Source organism: Podarcis vaucheri (assembly GCF_965113315.1).
Source record: "Podarcis vaucheri genome assembly, chromosome: 7".
Taxonomy (NCBI): domain Eukaryota; kingdom Metazoa; phylum Chordata; class Lepidosauria; order Squamata; family Lacertidae; genus Podarcis; species Podarcis vaucheri.
This window is the reverse complement of record NC_138765.1, coordinates 38,444,135-38,459,521: the sequence shown is the minus strand read 5'-3', so window position 1 is coordinate 38,459,521 and position 15,387 is coordinate 38,444,135. Positions and strand designations below refer to the sequence as shown.

At 44.0% G+C, this 15,387-nt stretch overlaps 1 protein-coding gene across 3 annotated transcripts in view; it reads right to left on the bottom strand.

Moving 5' to 3' along the window:
* The window catches only part of NUP93 (nucleoporin 93), a 72,022-nt gene that overhangs the window by 3,952 nt on the left and 52,683 nt on the right, over positions 1-15,387 (bottom strand). For all 3 annotated transcript variants that reach the window (XM_082233470.1, XM_082233471.1, XM_082233472.1), the window contains 13 exons: positions 14,381-14,520; positions 13,123-13,255; positions 12,088-12,245; positions 11,478-11,643; positions 10,065-10,158; positions 9,290-9,481; positions 8,039-8,165; positions 7,857-7,929; positions 7,619-7,663; positions 6,430-6,546; positions 4,913-5,031; positions 3,556-3,673; positions 1,881-1,964 (listed from right to left, as the gene is read on the bottom strand). In XM_082233470.1, the coding sequence (XP_082089596.1) occupies positions 1,881-1,964; positions 3,556-3,673; positions 4,913-5,031; positions 6,430-6,546; positions 7,619-7,663; positions 7,857-7,929; positions 8,039-8,165; positions 9,290-9,481; positions 10,065-10,158; positions 11,478-11,643; positions 12,088-12,245; positions 13,123-13,255; positions 14,381-14,520 (1,566 nt within the window). The remainder of the gene's footprint in view (positions 1-1,880; positions 1,965-3,555; positions 3,674-4,912; positions 5,032-6,429; positions 6,547-7,618; positions 7,664-7,856; positions 7,930-8,038; positions 8,166-9,289; positions 9,482-10,064; positions 10,159-11,477; positions 11,644-12,087; positions 12,246-13,122; positions 13,256-14,380; positions 14,521-15,387) is intronic.

Sequence of the window (15,387 nt, the reverse complement as noted above, 5' to 3'; positions counted from 1 at the left end):
AACTAGACACACAGGAATATACTTATGTCATTAATGGACAGTTTCCCAGCTTTCCCTTTGCAAATTGCAAAAGATCTGGGACATGCTGGGGTGCAGATGCAGTTTATGTCGGGTACTGGGTAGGTCTATTGCAGCTCACTTCTTCCCTCTGTAGATCCTTTCCAGTTAACACACCAAGGGTGAACTGAACATGCCCTTGTGGAGGCATCCAACACCCTCCTGCAGCTTCATCTTGCATGGGGAGACTGGCAGGGATGGGCAAGATGTCTTTTAGGGAATCTTATCTATCATCCCTGAACTTCACATTGGGGAACCCCAGACAAGCTTCTGGGAAATCCTGGTTTTCCCTGGAGCACAGTCTGAAGAATAGTTAAGATAAATGATAAACTAAGGAATAAGAATTTTAAAGCATTCTTGTAAACTAAGAATTGCTGCACAAGTAGATGATAGAAATCAAGTGCTGATACTATAGGGTTCCAGAATTAAACCTTGGATTAAATAAAGTTGGGGTAAAATTGGATGTGTTCATCTTTCTTTTTCTTTTTTTAAAAAGTTCAAGAAGAAAGCACACTTCATTCACTCACTAATCATTAAGGAATGAAAAGCAGGAAATTCATCTTTTCACTGAAGGGTGAGAGTTTTGAGCCGGGATTAGTGTACTGATCAGGAGCCGAGTCCCACAATGCCAAATTGCTGTGTTGGTTTTTGTGACCAAGCTGCCCAGAAGCAACTGATGAATGATAAGCAGCTTTTGGCTGAAAGCTGACAAAATGGATGACTCAGGAAATCAATATGTTCTGAGGCTAGAAGCCAAAAACAAAACAACCCCTCTCCACTTCCCCTGGCTGCCATTCATCCATCCAGTCTTTTGATTTCCAAGTTCACTTTGCAGCATGAACCAATTACCTTATCGACAAGCCCTCTTTAAGATGTGTTTGAAAGATTGGAGGTAACTTTTGATTCCACCTCTTTAAGCAAGAGGAAGAGATTTGCCACCCACCCCAACCATATTACTATTGACAGAAAGGCATCAGGATGTTATCAGTCCCCTTTAGGCTGTGTTTTGCAGGGGGCTCAACCTGACAACAAAGCAAATATTTCCCTTTTTAAAAAAAGAATTCCATAATAAATTGACACAGGAACAGAATCAATATATGGGGACTGACCAGTTTCCCCAACCCAGTGTCATGCTGGGATATCAGATTTCAAACATAAACGCAGAGTGCAAACAGAGCTTGTTCACATCTTGGACCCAAAACAAATGCTCCGGCGTGAAAGTAAGTACACAAGTAAGGCAGCTCTCCCCCTTTCTCTCTTTGGTGCTGGGAAATGGGGATCAGCATGCAGAGCATTTCACGGCACTGAAGGGGAAAGGGGGAACCCATTCCCTGCTCAGGTGAGTCATTATGTGTCTGGGACCCCACAACAGCAAGACCTCCTGCCACTCTGGAACACAGCAATTACGTTTTGGAGGGGAATGATGCCACCTCTCTCAAGGTGGCAGAGGAAGCTAAGTTACAGCATCTCCAGGAGAGTTTTTCCTACTTCCAGCTTCAATTTGGAATCATGCTTTGGGACCTGCAGCAGCTTCCTGTCAGGTGTGGCAGCACACAAGGAGGATCACAGAGAATGACACAGGCATGGGTGAAGCCACCCCTTACACTCGCTGATCCTCAGTGCCAGGAACTATGCAGCGTCTGTTGGATTGCACACTTGCCCTTGTCAGTGGCACTGGGGGAGCAAGTGCAGGCAGATGCATCCTGAGAATAGGAAAGGGATCCCCCAAGCACAGCATCTGCAGGTCCCCATGGCAGAGGTGCCTGGATGTGCGCAACTCATGGAAGAAAAGGGGAAGGACCAAACAGCCGTGGCTTGCTTACTTCATCACTGAAATTCCTGAAGGCTGCTACTCTTTCCTCCACATATTCTTGACTCAGGGGGACCAGTTTCAGCTGCTCCATGATCTGTAACGAAAGCACAGGAGTAACAATGGACTGTCCTGAAGGAAGATGACAATTTGCAGGCAGTTTGTGTGTGTAATATCTTCTTCTGTGTTCAGTCACTTTTCCTTACACACACACACTATCCTTTTGCACTGAGTGCATACAGTTTAATTTAAGCTCTGAACCAAACTTCTGTATGTACCCTAGTATATACCTTGTGAGCACATACTAATTGGCAAGTTTTAGCATATAACAGGACTTTAAACTATGCAAATCTACCACCAGAAATACTGTGCTAAGGACCACTTAGTTGTCCTCTTTATTGGGCCTAAGATCAGGAAAATTCTCTCATTTAAGTTCCTGGTGGTCATCAGAAAAGCAGCATCTTCATAGTGCTTGCACTGTTGCCACATCAATGCATTGTTAATCTTTAAAAGGCGTTCAAGGAAATGCCTGAGGATTCCCCACCCCCCAAAATGCATAACAAAGAGCATTCATAGCACAAGGTGGAGTGTTGAACAGTGATCATTTTATCCAGTGATAAAGCAGCCTTCCCCAATGGCCAGGCTGGCTGAAGCTGATAGGAGCTGCAGTCCAAAACACCTGAAAGGCACTAACAGTCTGAAGCACTTCAGGGGAATCGGAAGACTGAAACACTCCATCATGAAAAACCATTTCCTGTAGCACAGAGCAAACTAGCACACTATGCAGAAAGGGGAAAAGATGGAATCCCATCTTTTGCTCGGCTAGGAGTTTGATTCTTGTTTTCAATATAGAAAAAGCATTAAAATATGTGTCACCTTCAATTCCACCTGCTATCTGAAGTTGAACAGACCCAGATCAGCTTTACCTACTTGACTACTGTTTGTGATAACCAGACGGATTTTTTTTTAAAGGATTAAACCAAATTCATGGAAGACTATGTCTTTAAAAGGAGCTAGATATGACAGCCAAAAACAGAACTTCCATATTCCAAGAAAGTATACCTTGGTATATAAAGCACCAGAGATTGTTAGGAGCGGAAAGGACTAGAACCAGGAGCATTCAGATCAGTGCTGACACCTGAGACTGTAGTTCAGAAGGATCTGTGGGCTATGATGCCTGCTCAGACGCTGGAGAGAGTCCATCCATCCAGGTAGCTCATTGGTTACTTCTGACGTGGTAGCATTTTAACAACTTTCAGGTCAGGCTTCACAACCATCAGCCATAAGTACATTTGCCAGCATTAGCTCTATGCTTGTAAGGCATGGATGGGGACTCCAACTCCCACCAGCCCCAGCTGGCAAGGCCAATGGTCAGGGCTGATGGGAGATGAAGTCTAGCAACAGATTCCCCACAACCTGCTGTAAGAGCTTGCTCTCTTGCCTGCTTCATGCTCACTGGATTTTCCCAGAGGTCCCAGTCCTGGAGTCCCATGCCCCTTTATTTCTATTACACCAGCTTTCTTGGGCTACATAAGCACAGGACCACAAGAAAAGCAATCAGGAGGCAGTGCCATCTCCACCATGCCTTGTTTGTGAGTGTCCAAGGCTATCTACATGTTCCTTGTTGGGCTCGTCAAACTGCAGATCCCAATAGCTTTATCTTCTCAAACAAAAAACGTGAAACTTACATCGAAGGCCCTGTCAATGTGACCGGCATGATATTCATCAAAAAAGGTGATGAGGTCTAACAGGAGGTAGAATGTGGAGTCAATGGGTTTCTTTGTACTTATTCCCTGTGCTTTATATCTGAAAAAAACAAAAACAAAACAAGTCACATTCCATCTGAGAAAAGGCTGCAGTACTATATGTGTGCAACACTTGTTAATTGCAAGCAGCTGAACTTTCAGGAAAGGACATTTCCCCTGGAATGAGTATATTTCGCATTGACATAGTGCTTCAAACTGCTTCCCACACATTCTCTCAGCAATTTGTCCAGCAACCCTGTAAGGACGGTTAATCTTGTTCTCTCCATACTGCAGCCTGGAGGGAGGAACGGAGGTTGAAAGAACAGAGAACTGCCCGGGGCCAACCAGTGACTTCATGGCTTCAAGCTGACAGGAGGGCCAAGGAGTTCTAGTCTGTTTGCTGCTGGATTCACTGGCCCTAGGCTGGAGCTGTGTCATGCACACACCCTTCTGCACCACCCTTGCTCAGTGAGTTACCTGCTTGGGGACTGCAGACCAACTCACAACCATGGTGAAGAAAACTAGAGTTGCCACCCTACCCAGCTGATTCAAGGGAGGGAGAAACACATGAAGTTACTTTATGCCAGGTCTATCTTGGTGCTGACTCTTTCACATCACCTGCTTTCTGACTTTTTTTTAAGCTGGAAATGTAGAATTTGCAATCTACTGCATGCAACACATGTGGAAGATAATTTTGGACTGCCGCTGCTCTGAGCTGATGGCAATAAAGTGGGCAAGGGGACAGAGGGGCACAGCAACTCTATGGGGAGCAGGCAGGATCAGAACTTGGCAGGGAGCTCCTCCCACCAGAAGGGGTGAAACTTAGCTTGATTTGCATGTCTGTTGGTGAAATAAATGGGAGCAGCCAGGACACTGAAGGAGAATACAGGCTTTTCGCAGCTTGTGTGGGAACCTCCTCCTCTGTGGGTAGTTTCTATGGACTGACAAAAGTCTTTCATTCATTCATTCATTCATTCATTCATTCATTCATTCATTCCAGAATGGAGTTGGAGAATTACTGAATTAAGTTAACTATAAAACTGTTCAGATTATATTTCTAGATTCACTCTCCTGTGGACTTTCTCCTCTCCAGTTTTGATAATGGCATAAATTTACACACACACAAACACACCTGGCAAGAGTGCAGGACTGAATGTTAAAAATGCACAGCAACAAAAAGCAGTGTGGAACACATCCAAGCCATGTGTCTTTTCAACAAACTCATCATTAAAGGTATTTCTCAAGCTACAGTGACCATGGTCATGAAACTCAGTTCCCCTACTGGAGGATGTTCTCTCACCTCTCAGCAATGGAATGTGCCATATTCTTCAGCCTCTCCTTATTTGACTGTGGAGCGCTGATCTGAGGGACCACGGGACTCAGCAACTTGTTCATCAACTCAAGCACTTTGTCTGGATTCTGAGGAAAGTGCAAACAGGGAAGAGAAGAACTGCAGAGCCCAGAGACAAGAAGATGCATTTCAAAGACACACAACCAAGGGAGTCCAGGGTAGAGGGCAGGGGGAGACTTTTTATTTTGTAAAATGTAGAAACTCCCAAGAAAAACTGAGATCTTCAGCAGTAAAAGCAATGTATGAGAACATGAAAGAAGTCTTAAGAAAGACATTTGGGTTGTTGTAGGGGTGGAACCTGCAGCCCTCCTGTGGTGGAGAGGAAAATGTGTGTGCATGTGCATGTGTGTGATAGAAATGGAAGAGAGAAACGAGGGTCCTCTGTCTATTTTGGATTCCAGTCCTCCCTCTGCCCCAATGACAGCATGTGACTCCCAATAGATTAGCCCTGAGGGAATGCAACTTTCATTAGGAAAAAAGGGTTCTTGGCTCCTGATCTATGGCATCATCCTTTGGAGGGAGTGGAGGAATAGCACAGGAGTAGTAGAACTGCTCTGCTCCCTGAGAGCCTCCACTTTCACTAAAAAATAAACAAACAAATGTAGTTTCTTGTCCTTTTCTCATCCTAGGTCTGGTGAAGTCTCAGAAAACAGAGAAACAGCTGAGTGGGAATTTCAGTGGCTGGGGCTTCAGTGCCCTTGTCCCTCTCATCTCAAGCAAAACCAAAAATAATTATGCCAAAACAGCATAGGAAAAATCTGAGAAATTACCCAGATGTGTTCAACCTGCACAACTGATACAGATCACAAACTCCAGCACATGTTTGCACAGCATCTGGATTGTGCAAAATTTTGTTTTATTTTTAGCACACAGTTGAGGCTGGAGTCCAAAGAGCTGCTTTGGCTCACCCGAGGGACTTCTACTAACCCAGTGGCACTTTTGACCTTCTTTCCATTGAGCAGCTAATCCAGCTTCAAAGGCAGTTTGGCATATGAAATTGGGAGGGGTGCCGATGTTGGAGGAAAAACAGATCTAAATAAAACCCCTTTGAGCTGACACTGTTCCAATAATTTTCCTGTAGTGCTCAGATAACTGTTGTGTGTTGCTCTGCTATTTTTCAATCCGACATGGCTAAATTGCTAATTAGTTGATAACTTACACATTGCCATTACTAACCAGATATTACTATCTGGTGGTCCAATCCTGTGAACATTTCTACAAAGATTAACTATTCAGAGTGGTGCACAGAAGGAATCCTGAAATGCCAGATAAAACAAAGGGCAGAAACATACAGGACCAGATAACTAAAGGAAAAAAATAAGCATACTTTGATTCAGAGGCTGCAGCTGGCCCTAGTGTTGTAAATTCAGGTCACATTTCCAGAGTCCACAATGCCTCCTAGATAATCCCTACTGATCTAAAAATTAAACGAGCTTCTTGGCCAGCAGTGATGAAAACCTGCTTACCTTGGCAAGGTCATAAAGTTTGGCAGCTTCTTCAAAGAGACCTTTACTTTCTGCCACTGAAGCAACTTTATTAATAAGTGGTTTGGTGTCTTTAGTAAACTTATCAATCACTCCAGGCTGATGAAATAATACAAATAAAGAAGGGAGATAAAATACTTGGACAACAGAAATACTATAAACTTTTAGATGAGTCTTATCAACTGGCAACAACATTTTTGTATGCAAGATTATGGCTAATTTTATTTGTAAATTATCTCTGGGAAAATATAGAGATTCCTTCCTCACCCCTTGCCTTCCATGCTCCCCCCCCCTTTTATTCTTATTTATTGATTTTAAAGGTACATATAAATACACAATTTTGTGCCTAGATTCAGATTGTAATCTAAATCTGTTAACAATCTTGTGGCAGCGAGTTTCTTAGTATCAGAAAGCAAATGCCATTGCCTTTCCTCCCTTTCTGATTCTAAAATCACTCTTTGGTCTCTGTCTGCTGGGGCTACAGGGCAAGGTGGAATTATGGGCATTGCAGGGACAGAATACGTTGGCACTATTTGATTTAAGTTACCGTCAGGCCCTTTGAGTAAGTCTCTAGGGTTAGGAGAACCATAGCTGGAAATCATAATATACACATACATACATCTACCTACCTCACATTTTTCCCTGGTGGGATATCAGAAGAATGAGGAGGAAGGGGCTTTCTCTTGATCAGCCCCTTCATACTAGTTTTCTTTGCCCTTCACTAATAGGAGGTGGAGGGGTTTGATGAGGAATCTGAAAAGGCTGAAGGAACACACCTGTCCTTTTTCTGGGTTTAGTTCCCTAACCTGTGCTAATTGTTTCTTTCTATCATCCTGTAATGCTGAGCTGTCTGAATAATCTCCTGCGTGTTTATTTGAGGCACAAGAAGCTGCTTATTTGGGTGGCTAAAGACCGGCACAGACTGTAGGCCTTGGAAAGTTTGGGAGTTATGACACCCACTGTAACTGCTGTTGAGGTTAACCGGGACAGATTTGAAACTGTAGTTTAGAACCTGGGTTAAGAAGAACCCTGGTTTGCCATAACCGTGTTTAAGTTTGAGAAATTAATTTCAATACTCAAAAACCAACAGGGAACCTGCAAAAACAATAATTACAGCCAGCAATCAAATAGTAGTGGGGGTGGGGTGGTGAAACATTATATATGAACTTACTTTTCTACTGCCATCATTCTCCAGCTTTCCAAGAATCATATCAAACTACCGATGAAAAGGAAAAACGAAATAAAGTTAGGAGGGTGTGCTAACACTCTGGGGGATGACTGCAATATTGTGATTTAAGGATGGGGCCCTGGTGATGGGGTTCCACTGCTGCACTGGAAGCTCCTTTTGAAGAAGGGTGATTTCCACCCTAAACTAAGGAAGGAAAAGGTGCAACTGGAACCTGGCATACCTCTCTGCTCTCAATCACTAGTTCGCTCACACAGCGCAAGAACATGTTGTCCCCTTGGCTGTCCTTCTCATTCCTGCAAAAGAAGAGCAGAAAGGAAGAAAAGCACTGCAGTTTGACTGCTTTTAACACAGTAGCTGTTAAAATAACACCCCAGCCTTCAAGCTGCTGCTACAGGAGCCCACCTGAGAAAGTAGAAATACTGCAGGGCTTCTCGAGGGTCAGTGGACTCAAACTTGCGGGTGTAGAGCATCAGCAGGCGGACAAAATTCAAGCGTCTGATGGCCGGAGGGTCACCTGCCTCATGGCTTACTGAAAAGTTAAGGGACAGGAAGATGAATCTCTCTTTTCCCCCAAGCAAGGCAGCATTCATATGAAAGATGTTCATTATGTCTGCAGGGATTAACCACAGGCAAGCACTTTGAATAAAGGAACTTTATCAAAGGGCTGGACCACCAAGGGCAAGAATTGTAGAGCTGGAAAATGTTCTGAAGAGGACAACCAAATATCACTGCAGGGTTGGAACGATAAGGTAAAGGATAAAAGTGAAGGACCCCTGGACGGTTGAGTCCAGTCAAACTTGACTATGGGGTGCAGCGCTCATCTCGCTTCAGGTCCAAGGAGCCAATGTTTGTTCACAGATAGCTTTCCGGGTCATGTGGCCAGCATGACTAAATGGCTTCCGGTGCAACGGGACACTGTGAGAAGTGCCATACAGCACGGAAACACTGTTTACCTTTACCTTGGATCAATACTCCTATGAGGAAAGGTTGCTGTATTTGGTGGGTTTTGGCATAGAAAAATGGTGAGGAGGGGCTGGGTAGGGGACATGATAGTGGAGTATAACATCATAAAGGGTGTAGAGAAAGTGGACAGATGATCCAATAAAGCTGAATATTGGAAGACTCGTAACAGGTAAAAGGAAGCATTTCTTCACCCAGAGCATTTGGAACTTGCTGCCATAAGATGTAGTGATGGCCAGCAACCTGGACAGTTTTAACAAGGGATTAGATAAATGCATGTAGAATAAAGCTACCAATGGATAGTAGTCATGACTGATGTGTTCTAATGCCAGTGCCAAAGGCAGTAAATGCCTCTGAATAATGGCTGCTGGGGATAACGTGTGGAACCTGCTGTTGTGCACATATCCTGATTGTAGGTTTCCCTGAAGCATTTATCTGGTTGGTCACTGAGAGAACTGAGCTATGTCTCTTCTCTAACCAGGTTAGGTCCAAAATATCTTCATTTCATTGATCTGGGCACAATTTCTCATTTGCAATCAAGCAATTAATCCATTTTTTAAAAGCTAACATTTTTTAATTTTTTTTACAAATTTCTGCCCTATTTCAGTCTTCTGCTCTGATGGTTTCTTTTATATTCTGTGCAGGATACAAATGAGATGGGGAAAGGACAGGATAAACACAATCCATACTCACAAAGCTGTGCGCTCTGCCCAGAAGATTTCAGGAGCAGCTTTAGTTCAAAAAGGACCAAGGCAACATGAACGGCATGGCAGCGCAGGCGCTCTGTGCGGAAGAGGAAAGCAATGGCAGCTTCAAACTGGGCCGTCAGAAACAACACTTGGAAGTAGAGAAATGGCTGCTGGTTCACTGCAAAATGCGACTCGCCTGAAGAAAGACACAAGAATGAAGGGTTAGGTATTTTCACAGCTAGTGTGGATGGTGCCTGACACAGCACACTGAAGCTGAAGGAAACTAGTCACAAAATCAAACATTGTTCGCATTGCAACAAATTGACCTATGATTATTTAGAGAAAAGTTAAAATAAAAAGTAAAGTAGCAGAGGAAGCAATGTTATCTATTGCTTAACCCCCCACCTGAAAATGTTCAAGGTGGTTGACCATTTATATAACTATAAACATTTATTAAAACTATACTAGTAATGTCAGATTCACATGCCAGTAATTCAAGTCATGAATTACCAATTTCTCAGGCACCCTTAACTATTTAAGTTGGCTTGTTCACCTTTTAAATGGTTATAACTCAATGTTTCTCAAACTTGGGTCTCCAGCTGCTGTTGGACTACATCTCCCATCATCCCTAGCCAGCAGGACCAGTGGTCAGGGATGATGGAAGTTCTAACTCAAGGTCTCGACTTGTTACACTGCCTTTATTTTACAAAAACTACCAGGCGTGCATACATATACAGAACTCCAAATATCACTCACTCACAGTCTCTGGGTTAACTTACCATAATCTTCAAGCAATTGCTTCTGGAACTGAGACAATGTCAGCCTGTCTTGGGGAGAGTTGGAGCCATCATCATCAAAGCACACCTGGTTCAGCTACACACAAGAGGGAGAAAGTGATGCTAAGGCTTTCTTTGCATGCAACAAAAAGCTTCTCTTCAAAAGTCAAACAAGTGAAAAGCAAACAAAGGTTGCCACCAATCAAAATAAAATCAGATAAACCATCTATGCGAACAAAATGTGCTCTTATAAACGGGCAAGTGATCCTGAATCTGAGAGGCACAGCCACATATTCTACCTCATCCATGGGTTCGCAAGATAGCTTTGGGCAAATGACTTCTCTCTCAGCCACAGTTTTCCACATCCTAACATGACGACTAGACAGGCCAGCCTTTTTTAGGCTTCTGCTGAGACAACAGTGTGTTAAGCAGGGATGGGGAACCTGTGGCCATTCAAATGTTGCTGGACTACAATTCCCATAACCCCTGATTATTGGCCATGCTGGCTAAGGCTGATGGGAGTTGGAGTCCAACATCATCTTGGAGTGGGGAGGGGGGCACAGATTCCCCATCCCTGTTATATAGGGAAACGCTCCCAATAATCATCTGTCCATAATCCTGATATGACTCTGCCTTTGCCTGATGAAAGGTCCTGTGCTACAGAGCGCTTCCTCCCTGAGTGTCACGTCCAGCTGGAACAAGACACTTGGTCTGATGTTGAAAGATTCTATTTTGAAAATGACAATGGTACCACTATTTTGCCCAAGAAGATTGTGTTAATACTTTACAGATCATATCTGGAAATACTTCAGCCCGGGACTGGATCTTCACCAGTTCTTTTATTTATAGATCTGCTTGTATCCTGATTCTTCCAGCGTAAATCAGACCCTCTGAACACCTAATACAGGCATAGTCGAACTTGGCCCTCCAGATGTTTTGAGACTACAACTCCCATCATCCCTGACCACTGGTCCTGTTAGCTAGGGATGATGGGAATTGTAGTCCCAAAACATCTGGAGGGCCACGTTTGCCTATGCCTGATCTAATACAACAATCTAAATGGAAAGTAAAATTAACACAATTTATCAACAAATAAACTTCAGCAGAAGGAAAGAAAACCCCTCAAAGTGAACAAAAAATATCAAAATTCGGAAAGAAGCACATCAGAAGTCAGAAAAAGCACAGCTAAACAAGGCTATTTTGACCAGCTGCCCAAATGAACAGAGTGAAGAAGACTCCCCTAGAGACCTGGCAACACAGCAGGCCACAGTTCTCATAATCCTTTGCAACTCACTGGTGGGAGCTGGGATACATAAGAGGGTATTCTCCAGAGGAAGGCAGTGTTCAAATGAGGGGGGAATTGGAAGTATAGTGAGCAGTGCTATCTCTAAAACTTTGAAGGGAAGCCACCGTTACCTTTAGCCAAAGATAATCTTCTGTTTTATCAGCAACTTCACTGTGATTATCGGCAATGTCGCAGCGTCCTATGATACAGTAAACCGCTCTTTTGTAAGGGTCGGTGTTGTTTCTCAGGGCTCGTCTGTAGTGGAGGCGAACTTTGTTCTCGGTGGCAGGAGACAATCTACAATAAAAGAAAGACAAGTTATTAAATGGAGCTGTGGCCCAGCTTACAGCCCACAATAAGACAGGCCCCTCCTACCAGTGCGCCAGTTGATCGACCCACACTGGCCCTGCGTGTGTTGCTCACAACATCCAACACTGTGTGCATGCAGCAAGCAATGTAGGTGTAAGGAGCCCAGCAGAGCAACAAAAGCAACAGCTTTGCTTCCACGAACTTAAAGCACTGAACTTGCCACGTGCAACTAAAAATGGGCAATGTTAACATCAGCCTTTCCAGCCGAGAAGACATGTGTCAATTCATAAGGGTTTACTAGTTCAAGCAAAAACCTTAGGAGGATAGATTGATAAGCTCCCAGCTCCCTTGCAATTCTATGATGCACTTCAAAGTAGACTCCTTGACCCATCCCACACATTTTCTTGGCCTCTTTTTGAGACATCCCAGTACCTTCTATCTTTGCTGTGCATGTATTCCTGGAACCAACTTTTAAATTCTCCCAACTGGTGCTGAGCTCGATTCACCACTTGCAAGGCTGCCATTAAGTCGCCACATCGCATGCAGTAGTAAATTATTGCCCAAACAGGGTGACCTTCTACTTCTCCATCCTAAAGAAAACAGACAAATGGTAAAAACAGAGAGGAAACCTTTCTTGATGTTGTGATTATGGTCCAGTTCCCACAGGTGAGAAACCTATGTTTGGGGTGTCCTGCTTCAGGCTGCAGGTAATGACTGAACGCTCTTCCACACAAAACAATCCCCTGTGCATGGAGAACTGGGTAGCCTTGCTTCATTCCTAACATGCTAGATTTCTACATGCAAGATTTTTCTTTGTACATTCATGGAAGCATCTTTAATTTAACTGAGCCGACCAGGAATGGCAGCAAGGGAGGGAATTTTAGCAGATTTCAGGCCCATCTGTACACAAAGTGTAGATGACATGGTGCCCTCCAGATGTTCTGGGGCAACCCAGTCAGATGGGTGGGGAACAAATAATAAAATAAAATAAAAATTTCAGCTAACAATGTCAATAGTGAGGGATGAGGGAATTTGGAATCCAAAATACCTGGAGGAAACCATGATAGCTACCTTTGCACATATACACATACCCGACACACAATCTGTTCTGGAGGGCTGGGGGATGATGTGGAACAATGTGGAAGGTGGCTAAGGGAGCTGCAGAAGGAAGCAGTGAAAACTGCCTCTCCCACTCACTGAAACTTCTGCTAGATTCAGATATCCTTGCTGTTCACAGGAGAACACCACAGAATACAACCCATCATATTTTCTTTTTTTAAAGATTAGACTACCCACAGCCCTTCCCCATAAGCAACTGCAAAGAGATACCTTTCTCATGCTCTGTTCTTGGCATACATGACAACCCCCCACCCAACCCCCAAATTTATGCATGGGTTAAGAGATCCAGAATGATCTGAATGGGTGAATACAGTCGTGGCAGAACACCTTGGCTGTGCAGATACCTACCTGGAGTCCTGGGACAGACACTGGGAGTTTGATGTTCAGGAAACTGCGGACTAGCTGGTAGGTTCCAGGTACCCCTCCCAGTTGGGCTTGGTGCAAGTTTCCAAAGACTGTCACTAACGTGTAGTTCTTGTAACTGCAAGGAACCATCCATCTCTGAGTCATAATACGTCTCACACAGTTGCACGTTTACTTAACATAGTTTTAAAGAAGTATTTAAATATAAGCTTACATTTTCCACCTTAATGAGCTACGCCAGGTGATGGATTCCACTCAGCTTTATGGCGAGTATACAAACCACAGGAATAGCATTTGAGAGGGGATTGTGCTGCACAACTTGGAAGTCCCCAACCTGTTCCTTTAAGACTGTTCTCTCTCCCTAGCCCTCCATTTTCTGCAAATGAAACAGTCATGTCCCAGAGTTCGAATAATGTTGCTCTTTTCACCAGGGTGGCTTATTTCTAGTTTATGGCCATCTTGAGTGTTTCCCATCTCTGTCCTGGGACTGCATTGGGATCGCCTGGTTAATCCTGATGGTTAAACTCCTAAAAGCAGGCTGTTGTCACACAGTCCTGTGACCCTAATCACACTAGCCCATCAATGAGATTATTCCATATTTGAGGTTTCCAGAAGCCTTTTTATAAGCAGCTAAAATAGGCTAGCTGCAATTGGATTGGACTGTTTCTTTTGTTTCAATGTTCTGTTCTGAAAAGTATGTCACCCTGGTTTTGGGGAATAGAGAGGTACATGAGGTGCTACCCCCTGCTCCCTGCTGTGGTTATTTCTTTGGGGTCTCCAGAGGTCACTCCTCTCTGGAGTCAGAGAGTGCCAAAGGGGTATGGCGACAGCTTCGTCAGTGCATTGAGCACAGCTATAGTTTACCCAGCCTGGCTGCCGGGGGAAGGACATGAGTGAAAGGTTCATCCCTTCCACCCATTAAAGGGATCCCAGTTCCAGTCAGCCTCCTTGCATGCTGGAAGATTCCACCACCCACCCACCCAGGATCAGATATTGCAACCATGTCCCAAGTCTGCTTTCTTTGGTACTGAGGTGGCAACGCTTAAAGAGGACACTTGGGTATGAAAGCACAACATGTGAAGGACAGATCAGAAAAAAACAGTTACATGTATACATCTTCCTTGCATTGCATTTTCAGTTAATATATGAATGGGTGGTAGATCTTTCGGAAGCACTATCGCATCTATAGGCATCTGTAACAACAAATGAAAGCTCCTGAGTTCTAACTATTTTGCTGCGCTACCTTTGCTCAAGGTACTGGAGGGCCTGCTTGACAAACTCCATCTGCACTTCCATGCTTGTCCGGACCTTCAGCGCATCACTTGCAGGAACCAGCAAAACATCAGTCATTTGCTTCACCATAGCCCACAAGTCAGAAATGTTCTGCAAAACAAACAAACAAACAAACAAACAAACAAACAAACAGGTCAAATGACTAGAAGAAGCTACCACTAAAAGAAGCTGCATCCTTATCTTCATGAGAATGGCATTTAAAATGGACAGGCTACGTGGTAACAGTTCACAGGAACACTTGAGTGTTGCTGACAGTACTAACTATCCTCACTTTTCTAAGATAGTAGTCTTCAATGTTTTCACTTGTCTGAGGACATATTGCTTTATTGTTGCCGTGTCTGTACATATGATGCTAGTGGAACATATGATGCCACCTTAGATCAGGCCACAACCTAGTAGTGGGCCCTAACCCATGAGTTGAAGACCAATGCCCCAAGGCTACAACTGTATTATAAAGGCTTTAAAGCAGCTGAAATTAAGTTGTACTCTTAGGGCCCATACCCCAGGGAATTCTCTCTCTCTCTTTTGCTGGAAAAGGTTTCCCAAAGACTGGGAAAATCTAATGTGGGATGGACATGCAGCTTCCAGAAAGCCAAGTATTATATGTAGTGTCCATCGTCTCATAAGTTCCAGTGTGATTAGTAGACCATATGACACTAGAGTCTGTTCAGTGACCCCCAAAACAAGGGATGGAGTTCAATGATGTACTAACATGATCATTCCATCAGCGCAAGCATTTCTGCTTGCCTGGATGATCTCCCCCACTCCTTGTGTTGTTCTGGAGGTTCTCCTGAACCTCCAGAGAAGATTTTTGGAAGAGGCATGGTGGTGAGCACTGTGGTGCTGGGGCAGTCCTTTGCTGGCTTCTGCTAGTATACCAGGTTACTTGAATTTGGACCAAGATGCCTACTGCCACCAACCACTGCTGTATGCAAAAATGCCTGTATGCAGCAATCT